This window comes from Numenius arquata, chromosome 4 (assembly GCF_964106895.1).
Source record: "Numenius arquata chromosome 4, bNumArq3.hap1.1, whole genome shotgun sequence".
In the NCBI taxonomy this organism is placed as follows: domain Eukaryota; kingdom Metazoa; phylum Chordata; class Aves; order Charadriiformes; family Scolopacidae; genus Numenius; species Numenius arquata.
Window position 1 is genome coordinate 62,854,402 of NC_133579.1, and position 22,507 is coordinate 62,876,908.

The 22,507-nt window shown below is 42.3% G+C and overlaps 1 protein-coding gene across 1 annotated transcript in view; it reads right to left on the minus strand.

Annotated features, from left to right (window-relative positions):
* Nucleotides 1-22,202, minus strand: part of ADTRP (androgen dependent TFPI regulating protein) — a 32,857-nt gene extending 10,655 nt beyond the window's left edge. Inside the window, exons 1-4 of the mRNA XM_074146837.1 lie at nucleotides 22,050-22,202; nucleotides 14,958-15,092; nucleotides 13,375-13,476; nucleotides 1,866-1,981 (exon numbers count right to left, since the gene is read on the minus strand). Coding sequence (XP_074002938.1) covers nucleotides 1,866-1,981; nucleotides 13,375-13,476; nucleotides 14,958-15,092; nucleotides 22,050-22,202 — 506 coding nt within the window. The remainder of the gene's footprint in view (nucleotides 1-1,865; nucleotides 1,982-13,374; nucleotides 13,477-14,957; nucleotides 15,093-22,049) is intronic.
* Nucleotides 22,203-22,507: the final 305 nt, after the last annotated feature.

Sequence of the window (22,507 nt, forward strand, 5' to 3'; positions counted from 1 at the left end):
CGATGATTGTGACATTTCAAGGAGAGGCTTTTAGGAAGGGCCCTGTTGCTTGTGAAGCGTAAGGTGCCTAAATAGGGCTATTAAATCACCAAGTTGCAGCACCCACAGTAAAATGCGAAGTTGTGTTAAGATTTCAGTGCACAGCCTAAAAAATTTTTCAGTTAGTTGAAAGCTGTTGTCTGTGGTTACAGGGAACCAAGAAGAGGAGGGAAAAAGAAAGCAGACAGGAGGTCCCTTGCTGCCTTGGTAGGAAAGAAAGCAACAGTATTGAAATCCTAGTATCATTTATCCAGTTACCGGGACAGGGGAGACAAAGGCTCTAAGGGACCACCTTCCACTCAGGACCGCAGCAGCAGCATGAAACATCAATTCAAAGAAGATACTGGGAGGCTCAAATGTGTTGATCCTCATTCTTTGACAAGGATTCAGGATGAGCCGTGCCTCCTGTGGGATGAAATTGCTCAGCTGATAGGAGCTTTAGGGGAAAGCATGGCACATGTGACTGCAGTAGTCTCCTGGAGAGCTGTCTCGTCTCAAAGACACTAAAATGCTGTCAGAAGACAAGCAAAACAAAGCTGGTGCTAAGCAACTGGGTGAACCAGAACATAGAAAAGGAATTTAGGAAGCCATGGTCATAATCCTATTAGGCTCTGGACTGGATTAGGATAAATGGCTCCTAACTTGGTTATGTAGTGTAGCAGTGAAGTCCATTGCTTCTACAGCCACTCTGATAGGTTTCAAGTCACAAGTGTTTCATCTGTGCAGTTTATTTTCTATTCCAGACTTTCATTCAGTGGGTTGAAGGTAGTCTAGTGCTGGGAGTGGTAACTGGTGGGTAGGAATGGGAAGGATGGATTCCCTCATAATCCCAGTGACTTCTCAGAAATCTTTGCATGAGGACATCACCTCCCCGCTGACCAGTTGTTCTGTACCTGTCACCCTAGGGCCCAGGTGTTTCCTGAGCTCTGGAAAGTGATATTGCAGTGTACCCTGAAACTATATGGACCCGTTCTTGAGCTGAGTCTCAACATAAGGCATACTCAGAGGGATCTGAAGTGTTGGCAGCTGCCCATAGTTAGATGAAGTGGGCAGTGCCTTCAGACCCCAACACTGCAGCTGGGATGCAACGAGCAGGAGCGGATGCAAGCGCAGCTCCAGGGGTGTGTGACACATGCAGGAGGAGGGTGGATGGCTATGGGCTGGAGAGGGCAGTCAGATATAGTTCATTCTCTCAGGATCACCCTCCAACTGCTTGGAGATCAACTGTGGCACATTGCTGGAAATGTAGGCGGTGTCCACCAGTGGAGTGGGAGGTGGTAGTGGGCAGATGCCTCCTTGCTACACATCGGTTTGCACCTGGCTCTGAGTATCATATTCTGTCTCAGGTTTCTAAACCCAGCCATGTGTCCCTGTCAGATACCAAATGGAGTTTTACTCCTATTCTGCTCCCGTGACCCCCAGACCTTTGAGATTTGGTGTTTTTGCAGTGAGCAAGACAGGGAGTGAGGTAAATTTGATGGTACTGGTAGAAACAAAAACTTCAGCCCAGCAGAAACAACTCAAAGTACCCTGAGTTTATGGCAATTTAATTGCTTTTCTATATACATATATCTATATACATATATATATATATATACATATACTATGTATGCTCTCAGGACCTGTATTGTGTTTGAAGAAACCTGCTCTGCCTACGTCTGGAAATAGTTTTCATGGATCTCAGCTGAAGTTTAAATGACTTCTCCACAGAGCAGACTGCTGTCTCCCATGTGCCTGGGAGGGAATTTAAATCTAAGTACAGCATTTGGCCTTATTTCACAAAGTAGATGACTTGAAGAAAATGTTTTAAAGTGTGTCATTCTTACCAACTGATATACAGAAAAGCAACAAATCCTAATAGGATCACTCCTTTCTTCTTTGCCGGGTAACGATGCGGTGTGGCAAGGATTTCCAGGACAGCAAATGGTAATACAGCTGTGTGCTGAGGAGAAAAGAAAGCCCGTCACTGACTGGTCACAGTGCTTCACCTTTGGTCGTTGCTGATCATGAAGCTGAAGAGCCTGCCCGTGAGCAAAGCATTATATGACAATACTGAGTGTAGTTGTATATAAATGTGCATATTTAATTTTTTTTTATGGTGAAGAAGGACCCCTGCGGTAACGAGCACGGAAATTTTCTTGTTAGTATGCTGTAAAAAGTACTGTAATTAGGTCTGCCTGTAGAATGAGCTCTGTTACTTTATAATAGGTGAGCTTTTTTCTGCCATTTTATAATGCAATACATTTTTTTGGTAATTCCCATTAAAGTACAAAAGATACTGAAGTCTATTGATGTGTGCGCTTGAGGATGTTAAAGGTCTCCTCCTTGAAGTCGTTAAGCAATTGCTATATTGCCTTTATGTTCTCTTCAATTCATTATTGCATTTTATATATTGTCATTTATTGTTTACTCCAGTGCAATTGCAATGTGTTGTGCTTCTCTTTGTCAAGTGAAAATGTGGCGGTAAACATACAGAGGACTTAAGTTAGCTGTGATTCAAGATGATGAAGGAACTTCAAACAAGCTTAACCAAGAGTTAGTAAAGAGTTAGCTTGCTGGAGAAGCTTTTTTTTATTTCTCTCACTTTTATTTTTTATTTTTGGTCAAAGAGTTTGAATTATGTTAAGCAGCTTCAGTTTCAAGGGCTTTTATGCTGGTAACTGTCTGAGTACGAAGGATTTTCAGCACAGGGCAGACAGCTTGGTGGCACTGACTGGTAGAGGGGATCTGCCTCCTAGAGGGATGGTCCACACTTGCGCACCCACAGGGAAGTTGGGAGCACAGCAGAAGTCCTTCTGGGCTTGGATGTTAAACGTACAGCGTGGGGCTCTTGGGATGCTAACACCTCAACTTGTTGGCTGATTGGTGGCAACTTCAGGAAATAATTTGTTGGGGTGAAATTTCCCCACTAAAGGTTTTGTAATATTCCCTGTGCAAGGAAACGATTTAAGTTGCAATACCTATGACAGAAGGCCTAAACAAGGCTGCGGAACAACACAGCAAAAACAATCAATGAGGTGCAATGGGAGAAAACAACTGTAGGTGACTAGTTAAATTCCTATTAATTAAGCAAACAGTTTCATGAGTAGATGGGGGAGGAAGTGGGGAAGGGCAGCAGAGAAAGATAGACTTTTAAACAGAAAAAAACAACCAAACTAATGAATTTTTGTTTTTCACTAAAGGCACAACCTGCTGGGTGTGTGGTACAAAGTTTCCTCTTGTCCCAGGGAAGTGATCTTAGTACATACCTTCAACGTACATATTTGTCAAAGCTGTGCCAAGTATCTGATATGGTAGTACAGTGTCAAAGTTTTATTGCTGTATGTTTATACTATAAATTGCCGCAAACACACATTACATTCTTTAAATGCACATTGAGATAGATACAGCGTGCATGAAAATATTCATTACCTATTTGTTTAAGAGGGAGACATCCCCTTTTTGTCTGCTGCTGCCAAGTGACAGCTCACTGGAAGCTCCATGTCTTCCCTCAGGCCCCCCAGTGCACCCCCAGGAGCTGCTATTCATACCTGGCTGTCCTACTACCAAAATAACCCTTCTATCTCAGATATCATTTTTCAGAAAAAAAGAGAAGAAAAAGATCTATTTGATGTTCCTGTTCCTCTCACTTACTGGCACTAAGATTTTCCTCTGTTCTCTACAACCCGCTTGGTTGATAGCAGAGGTCTCGTTGCATCAGTACAAGTGATTCCTGGAATCATTTAACCAGAAAAATATCTTCGGTGCACACAGCTTTCATATGCAATACCTGTAACTGTCTTTTAGTTAGAAATCTATGTGTTAGGCTGCTTTTAGAATGATTTTTAAAAGTTTATTTTTCATAGGTGGTCAATAGTTTATCTTTGAGTAAAACACAAAATGCCCATGCAAGACAGCAATGATGGACAACTTGCACTTTGTCCTCACTTTTAAGGCTTTAGCCTTTCGCAGTGGATTTGTCCATTCTGTGAAGTGGGTATAAGTCCTGGTTTTCATTTGACATTCAGTGGGCTACAAAATCCCTTTAGGATATATGAAATGTCCATGCTAGTCTTTTAATTAATTTAAACACTTTTAACAACTCTAAGCTGTTTGTTCCAGCTGTATTATTGCTGTCCTAAGTGGGATTTAGTATGAGTGACCTCGTGAAATAATCCTTTGTTAAAGTGAACAGTTTTTAGGTGGGGGTTATTTTATATACTTATTTCCTTAGTTTGGGGCTTTTTGTTATCAGAGTGGATGTTAAGAAGGTACAAGTCGGCAGTAGGGTGCTGCTTTAATAGAAAAAGCTAGTGGCATTCTGGGATGGTATTAACAGGAATATTATGTGTAAGAAAGACCTGGGAAGTAACTATGCTGCTCTACTTGAATTGAGTGTCTGTCTCTGTCTCTGATTTAGGGCACCCCATTTTGAGAGGTGGAGATAATTTGGAGCATGTCCAGAAAAGGACAGCACAAACAGCAAAAAAGTGTGAACAGGAAAGCAGTCCAAAGAAATCAGGCATAGAAATCAGGACTGAATGCATTGTTGTATCTACAGAGAAAAGGAAAATGAGAGAGGTTTCAAAGGCTTGAGAGGTTGATACAGGGATGACTGCGATGGGCAAGTTTTCTATGCCCATCGCGGGTAAGACCAAGAGTGATTGGCTCAGTTTTCCTCAAGAGATGTAGCATCATACTGGGAAATAGGTAGCAAGGGCAAGTAGGGAAACGACAACCTAAGGGAGCTGGGCAAGTCCTTTACAGGAGAAGCTAGACAAGAAGTTGATTGCGATTCTGCCGAGTGCTCTCTGGGCATCTCTGACCCAGCCTCTGTTTTCCTCTGAACCAGCTCACCAGGGGCGGTGCAGACTCCAGAGCTGGTGCAAGTGCACATGTCCAGAAGCAGAGGATGAAAGCATGGAGAAGTGGGGGCTCTCTTCTTCTGGTGGGACCAAGCTATTATGACTGAGACCACCAACATCTCCACTCGCTTAGCCAACTTCTCTTTCTCAGTTCATACATCTTTGTGCTGCCTTACAGTACGTGAATCCTGCAGGAAAGGGGGAAGTGGAGAGAAAAGCAGAGCTTTGCACCTCATTTACAATTTCTCATTTGCCTGATGGGAGTGAGCAGCACTGCACTGGATGATGGCTGGAGGGACCCTGCAGCAGCACACAAATAGGACATGAGGACCGCATGATACAGTCACAGGGAGCAACAAGCTGGGGGTGGTGAGTGGGAGCCTAATAGTCTAACACATGCATTGGTACTGTGGATGAGTAGGAAACTAGTAGTGGTTGCAAAAGACAGTTGGGAGCTCTTCTTTTTGTTCTGCGTTGGTTTAGAAAATGCTGATTTGCTTAACTAGTCATTTTTTGGCAGGCTCCTCCACTTATGGAGGAGTTAGAGAAAATAATCAGGGGGCCATAAATCAAAAGAAGTTTGAAAGTCACTGGCAAAGCTGGAAAATTTGGCTGCTTTTGGAAATAGCCAAGAGTTTAGTGGAAGAGGTAGGTTCAAATATCTGCTCTCTCTGATTCACAGGGGCTTGAATCTGAGCTTCCCACTCCCTTGGAAGTGTGCTTCCACCTCCAAGAGCAGTGAAAGCATTCAGGAGTGGGGCTGTCTTCCTCTTGTTTTGTGAATAGTTTCTTAAAGGTTTCGGATCTATCCTGATTTGGATAAATAAATAAATAAATAAATGAATAAAAAATTACTGTGGCATAGAAAAGCTGCTTTCCTCCCAAGTCCAATGATGACACTGGCACACAACTTAGGAAAATGTGTGCTGTGTCTTCTGTACAAATACTTGTATCTTAAAAATATTTTGCCATATATTAATCCAGTTCTATTTATTAATAGATTATTAGCTTATTCCTAGTTAGAGAATCACTGTATTTATTAACTAGAGATGCTTTTTTTAGGGACATTTAAACTTGCCATGCAAATGCCTTCTAGAGACAGATTCCTACAACAGTTCTCAGCTACTTCATGCCCCAGGATGAAAATTTTTTGTTTTAGCATTTTTCCCTTGTGGATATAAAACTGCTTTCTTTTTTCTTTCTTTCCTTCTTCCTTGTCATGTACACATATACGCCGGGCCCGATAAACACATGAGAAAGTCTTCCCTTGCACTTCTGCTATCTCAGAGTCTGCTGTTCACTTCACACATTTCTACCGAGCCCAGTTTGTCCATGGACAGTAAAATCACAGTGGAATTTCAACCAAATAACCAAGCGTGTTTATGAGAGCAGATGCGTTATTTATACAGCAGACACCAGAGGAACGCATGGTTGGCCACGGGGTGCAGAGTCTGCCCTTTGCCTATGACACGCAGTTGGCTTTCCAAACGATTTCCCTCTCACAGCCGATAGACGTTGACTTTGGCAGCATCATTAGCGATAGACAATATATCATAGTTAATCATATCTGCTGAAAGGCTTTAAAGACTTCTCATATCCCTCTCAAAAAACTCAGTGTATTTTCTCATTTGAGTTATTTTTACCATAGGTCGCTAGTGTATGGTCATTAAATATACTTTCAACCCTATTTAGCTGCGCTTTATATCCGTAAACTGACATATGTCTGAAAAGTGCAGTATTTGTATGGGGCCCAATTCAAATATACAGTTTTGCCTCTTGCTTTAAAGAAAACTTAATAATTAAGCTCGGATTGACACAGATCAAAACATTGGCAAAAATCGCTGGAAACAGTGACTCATTTTTTATTTCAATTAACAGTTTCTCAGTTTCACATATAAACAGTGAAACTGTCAAAAATAATTATCACAGAGGGAGAAAACTCCTCTTTCACTCCAAGGTAAGGAAAATAGGCTAAAACAATAGCTGCGTGTACTGATCAGACTATCAATGAACCCAACTGAATCAGAGAGCTTTTTTCTTCTCCTGGCAGGAATCCTGTTAGTACTTATTTTTATATCCTTTGAAATATTAATATATTTACTTGTTTAATAACTCTGCTTGTTGAGGAAAGCTTTCAGTTTACAAATTTTGTAAGGACATAAGTATTTTAAATGCTCTTTATTTATTTGTACAGTAGAAATATAAAAGTTATGGGACTTTCCAAATTATCAGAGACATTTTGTTAACTAATCACACTTGTAATCTGAATTCTAATTCTAAACATTTGATTTAAAAATCCTCTGTGGTTCTTTTTGACACTTACTTTTTTTAACTTGGGTTTGGTTTCTTTGCTTTTTTCCTGACAAGCTCAGGTGAATCTGAACTAGTTGCAAAATTGCAAAAATCTTTTTGTTGCTCATAAACTCTGTCATCTGAATACGGGGGGAAAAAAGTTTATTAAACATATGCTGAACTTTATCTGAGATATCGGCATGGTAACTCATCTCCTGTGGAGAAGAATGAAATTACAACATTCTCCTGTTTATTTTTTGTTTCCTACCCTATGTTGTATGTTTCCCAGGATACATTTCAGGTTCATGAGTTTAAACTGAGATAAATAGTCCTCTCTGGGTATTATTTCCACTGTTTGGTAAGACCACATGGAATTTTTACTTCCCGTATATGTTGAGTAATTTGTGTATTTATTCAACGTTATAGCCTCATTTTGCTGTTGAGAATGTAAGTAGAAGCAGGTTTCCTGGGGCTGAGGAGACAGGGCTGGGTATAGCTTGTGCTCAGCTGCCGGCTCCAGCCTAGGCTGAGTTTTAAGCCCATGAATAATCTCCCCAGAGCTGCTGAGATCACTCGTACGCCTAAACGCGTGCGTCGCCGTTTGACTTGGTGTGACCCCGTTTGACTCCAGAGTGAAGGAAGCGATGCCTCGGTTGACCTGAGCTGTTTGTTTCTAATTCGTCTGCATTTACGCACCCTCCGTGTCTGCTTTCCATTAACGTGCGAGACTTTAACGGGGGATTTTTCACAGTTACCACTGGCCAAGCTAAACTCCACTGGGTACAGTTGGACACCATCGAGTGCTTTTGAAAAACTGCCCGTGTTTTCTCCTTTCAGACAAATTCCCCGCAGAGCTGTGTGTGCTGACAACCACTCGTGGCCGATACTCATGTTTGTGTATTCTCCGTCAATACGTTACTGCAAAGAAAAAGTTAAAACCCACTTTGGTGCTGTCTTGTGAGGCTCATGAAGCCCATGTGCACTGGTTGACCCTTGAGATGTTTACTCAGTTATTCAGCTCTTTGTTGGGAAACGTCCTCTCCTCTATGGAAATTTCCTAGGGTTGGATGCTTTTATAAACAATCACAGCCTGTGTTATCTGCCTGTAATAAAACCAAATGGCTTCCTGTCACCATAACCTCTATTTAGTTTTATACCCCTCATAATTTTCTGAATCTCTGTATGCTCTCTCCTTTCTTGGCTTCATTCTGGAACAAATTCCCTCTTTTGATTTATTTTGCTATCATGCTGCCTTCATTCAAATGCCTCCTTTAAAATTTTCTTTTATAATCTGACCTTATACATGTTTCTTCCTCTCTTAACCTCTTTTTATTTTTTAGGGTGGAAGGGGCTTAAGCATTAGTGTTCATTTTATTTCTTTAACTCGTGCATTGCCTTGATTAAAATATTTACTTAAAGAGATAATTCTGCCTCGGAGTTACTACCTGTCTTTTGTATTCTCAGCCATCAGTGCATTTTCAGGGAACCACAGATTTATTTTATGGATCGAGGGGGGGTACAAGGAGTCCGGTTACTGAGCAGGTGTGGTGACAAATTAGCCAGGAAGCTATTGCTCAATTTAACTTCAGCAGGACTCCTCTCTGAACTGTCAGCTACTATCTCTTTCTGCCCTTTCCAGGTCCGTTCTATACTCATCTGAAAAGTGACATTTATTTATTTTTTTTCCTGCTCCTTCAGAGACATGTAGGTAGTTTGGGAGTGTTATTGTGAAAATGGACGAAACATCAGACCAATCATATGATCAAAGGTAAAAGAGCTTCAGAGATAACAATTCCTGGAGGCATGCATGCATTTCTGGAAATAAGGCCCTGGATGAATATCCTATTGCTTGCTAGCAAATGTTTTGTCTCCGTGTCAATGCCAGAATTTTAATTGCATTTCTCCCTGACATTAGATATCTCGTCTAAGAAGCTGATGTTGCACTGCAGCTGGAAGCTGACATGAGACTGAAGTGTCGCATCCTTCACCGTGGAATATTTGTCTCCAGCTGTTCCTTCGCAGGGTGGGTTACGGAGGCTGCACCTGTGCGCGTTGGGGTAGCAGCAGCCCGGGAGGATTCCCTGCCATAACATTTGTCTGTGAAACAGATACTTTCTCCCCAAGGAAATGGGCTTATGTCAACAAAAATGGAAACTTCAAAAAAAAATATATATATCTAGCGCTGGGAAAAGCTAAGCTTCTTTGCTCTTAAATGTGTGGGGTGATTAATTTCGTGTGCCATATCCCTCACACACACATTCTTCTTCTGTGCCAAAAGCTGAATGTAATTGGAAGGCTATGAATGTCCACAGTTTCCAGACAGCTTAAAACTGAGATACTGTGAAATGCAAACAAATAGAATTTTTTCTCTCTTGAGTAAATATGCAAGAATTATTAAGCATTAAATACCAATTGCAAGGAGAATGATTTAAGATGGCCAAAGATGAACCTGAGGTGGTTCTTGTGTATACACCTGGAGCAGGAGTCCGGTTAGAGTGGCCTGGACAAGCAGGTTCTGCACCCCCTTGGTTGGTTAGTGTTGCAGCAGCTTCCAAAAAAATCGCTGTAGAAAGATATAATCCTTCACATAGGTGCCCTCACATGGGAGTAATTTGTATTCGTACAACTTATTTCCTTTTCCGGGTGGAGGTAAATAATACGGATCCAAAATAACATTTCTGTTGATGTACTTGTGTCCACACTAGGGCAGGTAATGGTTTAGCGAGGTAGACACCAAGAAGCTCCAAGATGAGAGGAGACATGGCGAGTCTTGCTGGTATTCTTACTGTCAGGGTACGGTGGCTTGCTTCGGTGGAGGAAAATTACTGGTACGCATCCAAGTGGTTCTTTCACTCCCCTGTATTTTCCTTTTGCGTTCAGATACTGATTAGCTACTCTTCATCGGGGCAAAGGAGCTTGAGAGGCTTGGGCCACATGGACTCTGTTGTCTTCTTTTGCTGAAAGTCTGCCAGGTAAGTAATTTTTCTTCTGTGCCTCCATCTACCATCCCTCCTTTTTTATTCTCAGTTATTTAGCTTATAAGGTCTTCAGAACATGCACGGTTCATAACTATGTGTCAGTAAAGTACCCAAGACACTGAAATGCTGATTTCTGTCAAGGTGAGAGGGTAACACGTACAGAATAAATTAGGAAAAGAGATAGCTAAACTGAACTTAGCTGCAGCCTGAAAATAAAGAAAATTGTGCTTTTTGCAAGAAAGTTTGTGTTTTACAAGAACCATGCCTTACAGACTGAAAATATAAACCTCCTTTACAAAAAGGCAACTGTACCATTACCGCTTTTGTGAACACATCTGGTCAATGTTGATGTGTATCTTTTCTTTTCTTATAGATTAAAATGTTTTTGAGTGATCTCTTCTGACCCACCGTTGCCCCTCATTGTTCAGCGTTCAATTGTCAGAGCTACATTCAAAATGTAGTGTTCCCCTGTACTGCCATTAAGTTGAATAATACATGCATATGATTTAATCCAAGCTGTCTCCAGCAGTTAGTCGCCTTCTGGAGAGTATCCAGATGTTGCTTGAAAAGAGATGACTGGGAAAGGAATAAACAATTTCACTTGACGAATTGGCCAGCCTATCTTTTGTCTCAGCCATCTTCCACTTCAAAAATCTTGTTCAAGTAAAATAATTGTGCTTGAGACATAAGTAGGGTTGCGTTTTTTTCATCCCTGAAGCTCAAAGCTTTGTATAAAGGTGGTAAAACACAATTATCCTAAACAAACAGAAGTGGAAACCGAGGTGTAGCCCTTGGGTTAAACCCAGTAGAAAGGCAAAGAGAGAAACCCAGGTAGTCTGGAGTATTTGGCCTCCTTCAAATATTAACAAGATCTCTTCCTGCATTAGCCATCCTTTCTGCAAAACAAAAATTTTTTTGGCTCAGAGTGCGAAAACATGCCTAAAAAATAATGCTGTGTACGACTCTGGGCTACCAGGTGGGCAACGCTTTCCCACTGCAAGAGCAATAAATGTGAGAAAAATAAATGGCTAGTTCACTTTTGCAAGGGAAATGCTGCAGCAGCACTGCGAACTCAAGGAACTTGGTATTCCTGAAGTGGTTTTGCATGATTATTTTTTAGGTTCCCTCTTCAGTTACATAACAACATACGCTTTCCCTATTTACAATGTTAAAATAGACCAAGATTGAAAAAAAAAAAAAAATACTCCCACTGCAAATGATGTGGCACTGACATCTACCACTGACATGCCGGTATCTTTTTGCCCCAAAGCCAGATAGATGCTGCCTCAATCTGCCATGAAATGTCTGTAACCTCAGAGGCATACAGTATAGCAATGTGCAAGGAAATGAACCCAAAGAAAAAGCACCTACTTGACAATCAGAACTTGGAGATTGTCCCTTAAAGTGTTGGTAGCTCCCTGGATCTTCCCAGTGTTCCCAGTGGATGTTTGGAGTGGGAAGAAAGAAATGCCTCAGCTAAGCCTGAAGGCACCTGTTGGAAGGTGTCCCAAGCTGTGGGGCTTGTCAATAGCGGGGATCACTGTACTCTGGTGGCAGATGTTTTACACTTGATAGTGACTGGAAGGAAAATTTCCCACCCAGGAACTGTCAAACACAAGATGTCTGCACTGTATTAAGAGCTTTAGAAATAAAATACTAGGTTGTGATAGAGGTTTGCTTTATGTGAAGTTTCTCTCTCGTCAAAATAATTTTGAGGAAGAATTGTTTTCCTTTTTTAACACCTGTTTTTGACATTTCTGAAGTGGAAAAGCTTTTTGTTGTTGTCAGAATGACTCTGTTATGAAATGTAGATGTAGGTAGGGTAAGAAAAAAGTTATAACGAATATGCTTGAGGGATTCCTGCAAAGACTTCTTGCACATGAAATAAAAATGTACATTCTAGCACCTCTCAACCTTCCCATGTCATAAACAAATGTGGAGATGGAAAAGGAAAATTTTCAGCTGTGTGTGGGGATTAAAACAAGCAGCAAAGCCCATCTCCTCTCAGCTCCACCCTGTGCCCTCCCCTTCCCCAGCATCTCCACTACTGTGAAGATTTCAAACTTCAACCAGTCACCTATACCAAATCCTGGAGCTGAAACCAGCGTGATACTTTCTTTTTTGTGGACGATGGTTTTGAGAAAGAGCAGTGCCCGTTTGCGTCCGTGCGGAGGTTTGGACAGCCGTGTGAGGGCCCCGGTGGAGATGGATGGGTGAGCAGAGAGCAGGTGATAAGGTTAAAAGTGCAGGATGGCTGCAGTTTATCCTTGGGATATCATTAATGCAGACATGCCTATGTGTGTTTGGATTCCAGGCACACGTATCTGAATTCGCCTGTCTAAATCAAGTGGCTGCTCAAAACCTTTAGCGAACATCCTCGGCCAGAAACCCCGAAGCCTCCCGCATTCCCCTTCCCCATGCATCAGGAACTGCTGCAGTGGGTTGCAAAGTGTTGTACTTAAGAAATGAAGTCTGGAGAGAAATGAGTCTTCTGTGTGATTATTTCATCCTTTCTGGCTTCTCTGATTCAGTCTAGGGCTGAACCTCTCCCTTCTCTCCCCCTTCCCGTTAGCCCCACGAGGCCTCCCTGACCTTACAATCCACCCACGGTTTCTATGTTACTGTCAGCCTCCTTACACTTGACTGATGAGAAATATGTGATTATTCAACACATCATAAAAACAGCCAGAGCAAATGAAGGAGAAATCTGGAAAGTATTTATAGAAAATCTGTAAACAATCATTGCAATTCAGCTATTCAAAGCTGTGCACACATTAGCTTATTAGCTGTTGAGCTGTCAGATGTTCTTCGGTTCTTTCACCTTTTTAAAAAATTAAGAACTGCTTTGTTATACTCCCAGCCATTTTGTATTTCGTAGACTTCTGTTTGCAGAAACAATCTATTTTTTGAGCTACAATAACCGAGAAGAGATTTCTTTTGGTTTTTTTTTTTTTTTTTTTCCCCTATGACTACACATCATTTCACTGACTTCAGAGGTTTGACAAGCACCAATTCACTGACATTCCTTGTGCGCTAAAAGGCTTCTCGAGGCAACTTCAAGCACATGCATCTGGTTGCTGTGCACAGCTCAACATCAGATTCAGATAAGTGGGAAGGAGGAGGTGAGAAAGAAGAAGCTGTGAAACTCTTCTGGAAAGAGACACAATGCAACGGTGGGACACGCGTTGCCTCTGTGAGAGGCTGGGGTGCTTCTTACTCACCATAGCGTGGTTTAACCAGAGCGGGATGACTCCGTCAAGGCTTTTGGGGTAAACCAGCTCTCGATTGTAGGCATACAGTGTCCAAAAGGATATACACACAAACTGGAACCAAAATACAAAATGAAAGAAATTTCAAAATAAACGACAGACATAACTGATAGGATTTGGCTAGTGCTTTCGTTTCTGAGAAGGCAAAACATTTCCTACATGAAAAATGGTGATATTGCCAGATAAACTCATGTATCTCACATGTTACAACATAAAGAAAGGCATTTACTCTGAGGTGCAGCATTCTGTGTTGATACCATGAGAAAAACCTCTTTATAAACTGCCAAGACTGGCATTTTCTGTGGAATACTAGATTAGCTTTAAACTACCTTTTTTTTTTCTTTTTTTTTTTTTTTTTCTGTTCTTTGCAGATGGGATCTTTTGATGGTCCAGGAATTCTTCTAGAGGGATTGGTTGTCAAGCCATAGCATTTGTTCTGCTCAGTAACAAAGTAAAAACAGATCTTGGTAAGACAGTTCACCCAAAACTTACCCTTACCTTCACAATTCGTAAGACTAATCCATAAACTGCAGGTGCAAGCTGTGCCGTGGGCACCCATTTTTTCCCCAACAGAGGTGGATTTACGGTGGGAGAACTTAATTGGAGGAAATGCACCCTGGTATCGTTACAGATACCTGGAAGCAGATTTGCACTTCTTTTGGCCTGGCTTTGTATTGGAGCACACTTTGTGCCTGGGGTTGGACATCGGGGCGTGAGGTGCTGGAAGAATGAGATTACCCTGCACCTCTGTCCTGTGGCACGGTGAGGATGCCTGGAGGGGATATGACAGCAGCATCATGAATACTGCCGTGCAAGGAAGATAAGTTAGCCTATCTCTCTGTCTCCAACACTGGCAGGACTTTTTTAGTGAGCCAGCTGGCTGAGCTGCTTGTGGAGCAGATTTAAGCAGCGCTTCTCAGCTCTTTGAGATTCAGAGATGGCTGCAGGCTTTATTCTCACAGAGAGGTACCTACGTATATAAGCAACCCATCGGATCCCATCCAACCCACAGCACCAGATAAATGGCATTTCGATAAACAGCATTGTCTGTGAGGGAGTAGGTGGTCCGTGGTGAATCTGATGCTGGCTATGACTGTAATTATTGTTCCATGAATCTGTTTCTCTCCAGCGATTATTTAAAGCCATGCTGGAGTCAGAGAAGGAGATGTGAGATTTTGATGCCTCTTAGGTACCCTCTCATGTCCTCCTGGCCCGTGCTGCCCTTTAGAGAAATGCCCTAAGTCGATAATTCCATGGCTATTTGGACCATGAGATTAACAGAGAGGTTACACCTCATTCACCCTTTGGGGGTCAATCTGTTTGCTCAGGGACAGCAACCCTAAAGTTTGTGCAAGAGGCTTGGTTTTCAACCGTAACAGGCTCAGCACTGTTTATTCTTCTAAATAGTCCGAATCCACTTTCAAATGGTAAAAGAAAGCCTACAGCTTTCTTATCTATTTTATACACGTGCATGTTATGCTATATACCCCTAATCATTTATCAAAACATTATTTTTATGTACAGAGGTTACTTACTGTGGACACTGGGAAAGCCAGGACACTGAAAAGAAGGTCTCTGCTGGAAATTACGCACTTAGCACATCGCAGTTTCTTAATTAGTCTCAACACATCAGCCAGGAAGGACACCCCATAGAAGACAGCCTGCAAAACCTAAAGTAATTACACCTAATGAGGGAAACTCATCCAGCTTTAATTAGCACGTTCCTCAATGAACTCTGTTCCTGCTCTTCAGGGAGCTGTTTTGTTCGTGAGCTGCAAGCCCGCGTGAGGGAAATAGCTGTTGGCTAAATCTTTTTTACTAACTGAAACTGATTAAATAAAGTTGTTCGGGAGATAACTTTAACAGTATCTCGTTTAATAGACTAAACAGAGATGTGTGATGTGTTTCAGATGGGAGGGGTGGAAGGGCATGTTGAAAGCCAGATCCTTCACACTTCCGATGTTAATCGTTATGTTCAATGTATCTGAGCAGGAGAGAACAAAATATGCCAGGAAATGTTTCCTGTAAAGCAATTGCTAGATAGCTTCTCCCACCATTTAGCCAACACAGGGCCTGCTCTCTGGGGACTCATGGTGCAGTTGATCTCGGTGTCAAGTAGCACAAAATGCTCTAACATGAGAATTAGGTGCAGAAGTTATCAAAACCAGAACCTCTTTTGCTGAACTTGGAGTGATTCAGGAAAGGATTTGAAGCAGAGATGAAGACTTCAGTAACTGAGTAAGTTAAACCATTTATAACTAATGAACTTTGGAATTGAGGGGAAAGGGGGTGTTGTGTTTTGGTCTGGTGGGGTTCTTTTCTTTCTTTAGATCAGTTACAAGTAATGAGGACAGGGTTGGTTGGGGAGGGTGCTAGGAGCGTTTGGTAAAGAATTAGGTAAGTGCACAGTGACAAAACAGAATTCCACAAACGGCATATGAATCAGTGGTCAGAATATGATGGCTTAAGCCAATATTGCTTTTCTGATTACTCCATTTTCTCTCCTAATGCTACACAGCAGATCGTGCTGAACCAGATTTGTCAGACGCACAAAGGCAAAACCTAGCAGAAAAATACTTCTCCTGCTACCTTGCATTCAGCACTCAGCCGAGTTCAGCTCTGTTAACTTACAGGGTGGCCTTATCTTTTTAAGGTTGTCCCAGAGTGATGCAATATGGGAAATGCAGCCCACCGCAAGGCTGGACCAGCTAGCGGTGCTGCAATGGAAAGAGGCTGCGCTACAGCTTTCAGAATGAGATCTCTTTTGCCATGATCTTACTCTGAATCAGATATTTATTTAGAGAGAAGTGTCTGAAGCTGTGGCTGATTACTTCACCAGTTTCTGAAGAAGCTGAGAAGGGTGGTGCTTGGGAGGGGACAGAATTAGTGCAATGCTTTTCCGTCAGAAATTCCTCTATTATCAAAATATCTGAGGGATGGAGGAGACTGTGATTTCACCAAGCCCATCTTCAAATTTGCAAGTTTGCAGGTCCCAGGGTCACCTAGGGCAAGGTATTGGAGGTCATGCACCATTCGATTCAGCTGCAAAGCCCCCCATTTCCTCTCTAGAGCATGGGGTGAACAGCCACATTTTTACACAAAAACCCAAATGACTTCCTCAGTATCCACATATGGTTTTGCTCAACTCTGAGGCACTCAAACCAGGTCTTTTAAATGTGATTTTCTCTCTCTCTCCCCATTATCACAATTAGCCTCTGTAACTGCAGGCACATTCTCAGTCAGTAGGGATTCAGCCCTCCAAGTTGTGGGTGGGTCTAGTTCAGAAAAGTCCATACTGGGGTGCAGCGTACTCAGACCCAAGCAACTGTTCAACCCAAACATCTGCCCCAATCCTTGGCCTCACCAGGACACCAAAACGAAGTCCTCTAAGAGCTAAGAAAAGCCTGGTAACAAACAGAAGCTCTTGTTTCACCCTGTAGAGTCAGCAGTAACTTTCTGTAAAAAGCATGAAAAATGAACATGAGGGTGGTGACAGTCTGGTGACACATGGTGACTAATTGCCAATAAAGCAATTAGGGAGAGGCCTGGTTCCCAGAGGATGGGGCTATTATTATCTTCTTCATGGTCAGCCTTACATTAATCATGGGACAGGGATAGGCTTCTTCTTTCTCCCCCTTCAAAATGAACTAAAACAAACAATTCTGAAAAGAAACAGTCCCAAAACAGCCACATTCCCAGTCTGGTATTCTATCATATGCAGGGGAGGACAATGTTATCTTCTCTATGGAAAATGCTTATCTGAGTGTGTAACCTGACCCGTTTCTCCAACTGAACATGGAGAACAAGTCCTGAAGAAGTCTGAACTCCATCTCAGGAGCTTGCTTTTGCACCGCTTGTAGCGCTACCCTTGTCCATCTGTTTGTGATCATTCTGTATTTTCAGGGGCAGTGGAAGAATATACAAGTAATTTTCAAGCCAGGAAACCAAATCTCGCTAGAACCATCCCTAGTAATGCTCAGTTTGGCAGGGTGCACCACCGGTAGACTCAAGTCAGAGCTCTAAACCCATGCTCTTCCAGGCTTATTCCTGTAAGAAAGGTGCATCCAAATCTCACAGCCCTTCACTAATGGGAAAATGTTGACAAAAAAAAAAAAAAAATTGACATGAAAACATCAAAATATTCCAGATGTCCTCTGAATTTCCCAAAGAGCGGTGCTGGTACTCAGAAATCCATTGCAGCCGCTCATGGAGTATAAATCCACTGGCTGTAAATAAAGAGGATCCCCTAAAATATTCCCACACGAACAGAAGGAAGACTGGAAGCATTCAGAAAGCTAATGATTTACCCAAAGAGGAGAATATGGATATGATTATCCCTGTTGGAGAGATGCTGCTTTCCTCTCTAGACCCTGCAGAGCTCCATGGCGCTAGGTGCTGTAGAAATGCTTAATTTGGCCAGATTGATTTTCCAAACTGAGAGTCATAGTGACAAAGACAAACCTTAATTTTTATCTGCTGCAGTGATCAAAGGGATGTTTCTGTTTAACTAACCTGACATGATTTACTTTCGTGTATAAGATCTGGCCATATGTGTATATTGAAATCTCCAACTAGTACAAATAAATCGGGCTACAAGCTCTGCCTTAAGGGGGGATAAATCCAATATTCTGACTAGGCTATTAGACATAACAGTCAACATTTAGTGTATATACACATCCATTCACATGATAACAACCTGGAAAATATGTATACTAAACACTGGGTCTATTTTGAAATAAATAAAAAACAGCTTTCAGGAGAACTGAAAAGTATTTCAATTATGAGAGACAAAAGCATAAGGAATAAAATGGGGCAGGATTGCAATTAATAGTTTTTAAAGGTGCAGTCCGCTCTTTATGTGATGATTTACTAATAGATTTACAACAGTGAGCAGATTTTTATAAGCTCAGATATTTCAGGCAATGAATGATTCAGCTTGTACTGTTTTGTGTCACAGACAAATGAATACAAAACCATTTTTATCTGTCATTTCTGCTTGTTCAATAATCGGTCAATGAACTCCTTTGGTACAAAACCCACTTATCTTTCCGTCCCCCCTCCCCCCCTACAAAAATATTTCCTTTCTGAATCTTGATTGCTGTAATCATTAACTAGATAAATGAATCTGAAGTAACGTCAGAGCTGTAGCTCTCTTGGGAGAACCGCATGACTAGTGAGGAATTGAATGAAGTGCTAAAAGAGGGTCATATCTAGAAAAAATTCTTCAGCATCCCTCCAGCAGAGCTAGGAGTCAAGCTGCATTTTCATCCCCAGAAAATGTCACGTTTCCCAGTATTTCCATTTTGCATGAGAGCAAACCGGCTTTCCACAGAAGGAAATTTTTAAATGCAGTTCCAAAGAGCTAAGAGGAATTTTGGGGGGAAAATTTCCAAGTGATTCAGCCAGCCAGTGCCAGAAGCCAGGCAATCACAGTCTGGCAGGAGACAGGCAGAAGAGCTGGGCAAGCACCCTGCCCACCTGGCTCTGGGGAAGCCTCCAAGGCATGGCCCAGCCCTGCCCAGCGTGGTGGCTCCACTGAACCAGCACAGCCCAGCAGGAAGCTTTTCCCTGCTCCTCTTCCCTGGGACCTCCCAGCATCCCGAGGCATTTCCTGGCACTACTTCCAAAAGCGCAGAAATGCAAAGCATCAGGTGTACACCTGATGGACGGCTGTGGTTGACAGCCACCTCTTGTTCCTTGATGTTCCTCAGCAACAACAGGGAGCAGTTTAATGCCAAACCATGGGACAGCTGTTCTAGGTCCTGTGGAGTCCCACAGGGAGCTCCACGGCCCCCGGGGCCATGTTGTCTTCTCACCCTTTTCCTCATGTATACAGCAGCTCAGGAAAGTTTTGCCACGCGGAGATACCCTCAAATGCTGTCCAGATCAACAGAAAAAGAGGGGATGAGGACATTTCTCTCCCCAGACCCCTTTCATTCTTTGGCAATCCTTTCTTGAAAAAAAACCCCACATCCCTGCAGAGGAAGGACTACCGGCCGTGAAAGAGTAATTTTGCACACCCTACCGCATTGCCATATTTTCTACGTGAAAGGCAGCATCTTCAGCCCAAACCATCTCCCTGTTGGCTGACAGCTCTGTTTTAGCATCAGGATTGAATCAATAAGTGTTTAAAAGACAGGAGACAGAGGACTGGAAAAGTGGAGCAAGGGCCCTCGCTCACAGAGATTTAATGAGACCTGAGCTCTTCAGCAGATTCGTAAATGAGCTGGGGAAGGGAGTGAACACTGAGATGGTAAAGCTTTGTAAATCTTTTTTTTTTTTTCTTTTTTTTTTTTTTTTCTGTCAAAGCAAAGCCTGACTGCAAAATTGCCAGAGTCTCAGGATACTGAGTGCATGAAAGAAATAGCAGGTGAAAATCAGTGTTGGTAAATGCAATGTAATGCATTTCAGGAAAAAAGCAACTTCAATTATATATTTTTCAACAATGGGTTCAAAATTAACTGTCACCATTCAGGAAAGAAATGTTGGACTCTCAGTGGATAGCGCTCTCAAATTGCTGGCTCCTTGCTCGCCAGTAATCAAAAGGACAAACAGAGTTAAGAATTGTTAAGAAGTAAACAACAGACAAGGAATCACCTTTAGGCCACTGTATAAATCTATGCTGTGCTCATAGCTCAACCACTGCAGCCTGCCCTACTTACCCCTTCCCGAAACTAGAAAAACTACTGCAAAGGGCAACAAGGATGTTTTAATGAAAGAAGCAGCCCTTTGTGAAGGGAGATGAAAAAGGCTCGGACTTCCAGCTTGCAGAAAAGCATAGCTGAAGGGAAAATTGGGTAGAGGTCTCTAATGAGTGGCAAAGAAAAAGTGAACAGGGACAGATGATTAAATTATAACACAGAAGTAAAGAAGGCATCCAATTCAGTTGTCAGGAAGCAGGTTTACACCAACAAATCGAGCTGCTTTTTCACACAAGGCACACTTGAGTTGTGGCACTCATTGCCACAGGATAGGGAAGGCAACAGAAATATAAATAGGTATGTTTTTCCTTCAGATAGATGAGGGATGATAATTTCAATGAGTATTTCTGCATACCAAAATGCTGGGAGTTGGGTTACTTGCCTTCTTCTCTTGATCTCATGCTTTAGAGCTGTGTCATGTACCGAGTGATAGATTTCATTTAATGGTGCCAGAGAATGGAGCTGCTTTTTTGCCTGAGGGTATGGTTGGTACTTTAATGGGGCCAGCTTTACCCAAAAACCAAAGGAGAGGAGCTGGGCACATAGGGAGCATCTTCTCTGGGACTTGGCTGGTGGTGTTTTAGTCTACTGACACATGTCCCAGCAGGATGAATTGAATATCCTTGGGGTTGTTGAACCCTGACCATTTGATTTCAGAAAAATTAATTTTAAAAAACATCATAAAAAGCCTAGGTGTACTGATATGAAGATAACATGGCAACAAACCATGCATATACCATCCTGATTGCAGCGATATATTCCCTCATCCTTCCACAGCGGCTTGGTCACTGAGAAGGGCACTGTGGCTCCCTGAAAACCAGGCTGTTGTAGCCACTTCACGTGCCATTCATGGCCTCTTGGTTGAAAATATTTCACAAAATCACAGAATGGTTGAGTTTGGAATGGACCCAAATTTCCCAACCCCCAGAGGTCTCCACAGGCTCCACTTGGATCTGGGGAGCCCTTAGGCTTCCACTGAACTCCACCATGAGGTGTCTCCTGAAGAGTAAAGTTAGACATAAACGTACCCCAGGCCAGACCTCCCACTGGTATTTAACTCTGACGGTCACACAGAATGGACGAAAGGCTATGGAGGTACCTGAGGTCATCCTTCAGATTAGCAAGTCTCCCAGAAATATGTCCCTTGTAGGAACCCTCTCCACACGCCCAGTCTTTCCACCCCACTGGCACTGCTGCCACAAGTCACTGATGAACCACTTGGACTGTGAACAAGCCTTCTCCCCCAGGGTATCTCTTGTGCTTTCATTCTGGTTTCTAGCTTGTGTTACATTAGCATATTACAAGAACAAGAACACATTATGGTCTACGTTTTTTTGTGTGTTTTTAGGAAATGCAGCAAGTAGTTGATAGCACTGTTGAAACACATGTAAGCATCTCTCTCCGCAGGCTGGAATTTCTCTACCTTGTGCTCTCGACTGATTTTCAGACTAAGCTGGTACTCTCAATGGCAAAATTAGCACGATGGTATCTTTTATTTTACCTTTTCTGTAATTTACAAGACATAAAAGCCAATTGAAAAATTGAAGTCAAACTTCAAGCAGCATTATACCGTGTATTGAATTAGGGGTTAAATAACATGCATCAAACTTACACATGTCCTGGCTGCACAAACCCTACCTTTCTGTCCCTCTTCTCACTGATAGCTTGCCTCTTACAAAGAAGCAGGTAGCTTCAGAGTACTTTCTGAAAGTCAAGCAGCTTGCCAGCCAATATTCTTTCTGCATAAAACCTGCGAATGCATTTCACAGCACAAGCGTGGATCCCTACTTAGCTTCCTTTGGGGTACAAACCGCTAAAGGAAGCAGTTTAACAGCAGCAAATATACCAGCTGCATATGTCTTGAGGCACAGATGGCAGACAAACAAATAGACATATTGGTAGCACTGTACAACACGATTTGCTTACCAGATTGAGGACTGTCAAATATTTCCACTGCCCACCGTAAAGGAACACTTCAGATGGCCGCTCTTCTGTTCTTACATGCCCGATCGAATAGGCGACAAAACAATACCAGACAAAAGCAAGGCAATGGTACATTGTGAGGGTAGAGATTTCCATGCTTTAGCTGAGAGCAAGTGATAATCAGTCCAAAAGCAGCTTTTCTCTTAAGGTCCTCGGTCGCTGTGCATGGAAAATGGCAGGGCAGGAGGGTTTACTTCAGAGCAGACTCAGGACACAGTCCACTTTGCTCTCGTCGAAAGGAAATATTCACAAGGCTGTGAACTTTGCTTCTATTTGTTTCCCTTCTTACTGTACAGATAGGCTGGGGGGAGAGGCAAGAAGAATAGGCTTATTCCCTGGATTTAAATGCCTTGCTCAAGATTAGTGAAGATTAGTTGCAGAGTTACATAAGTTTTGGGGTT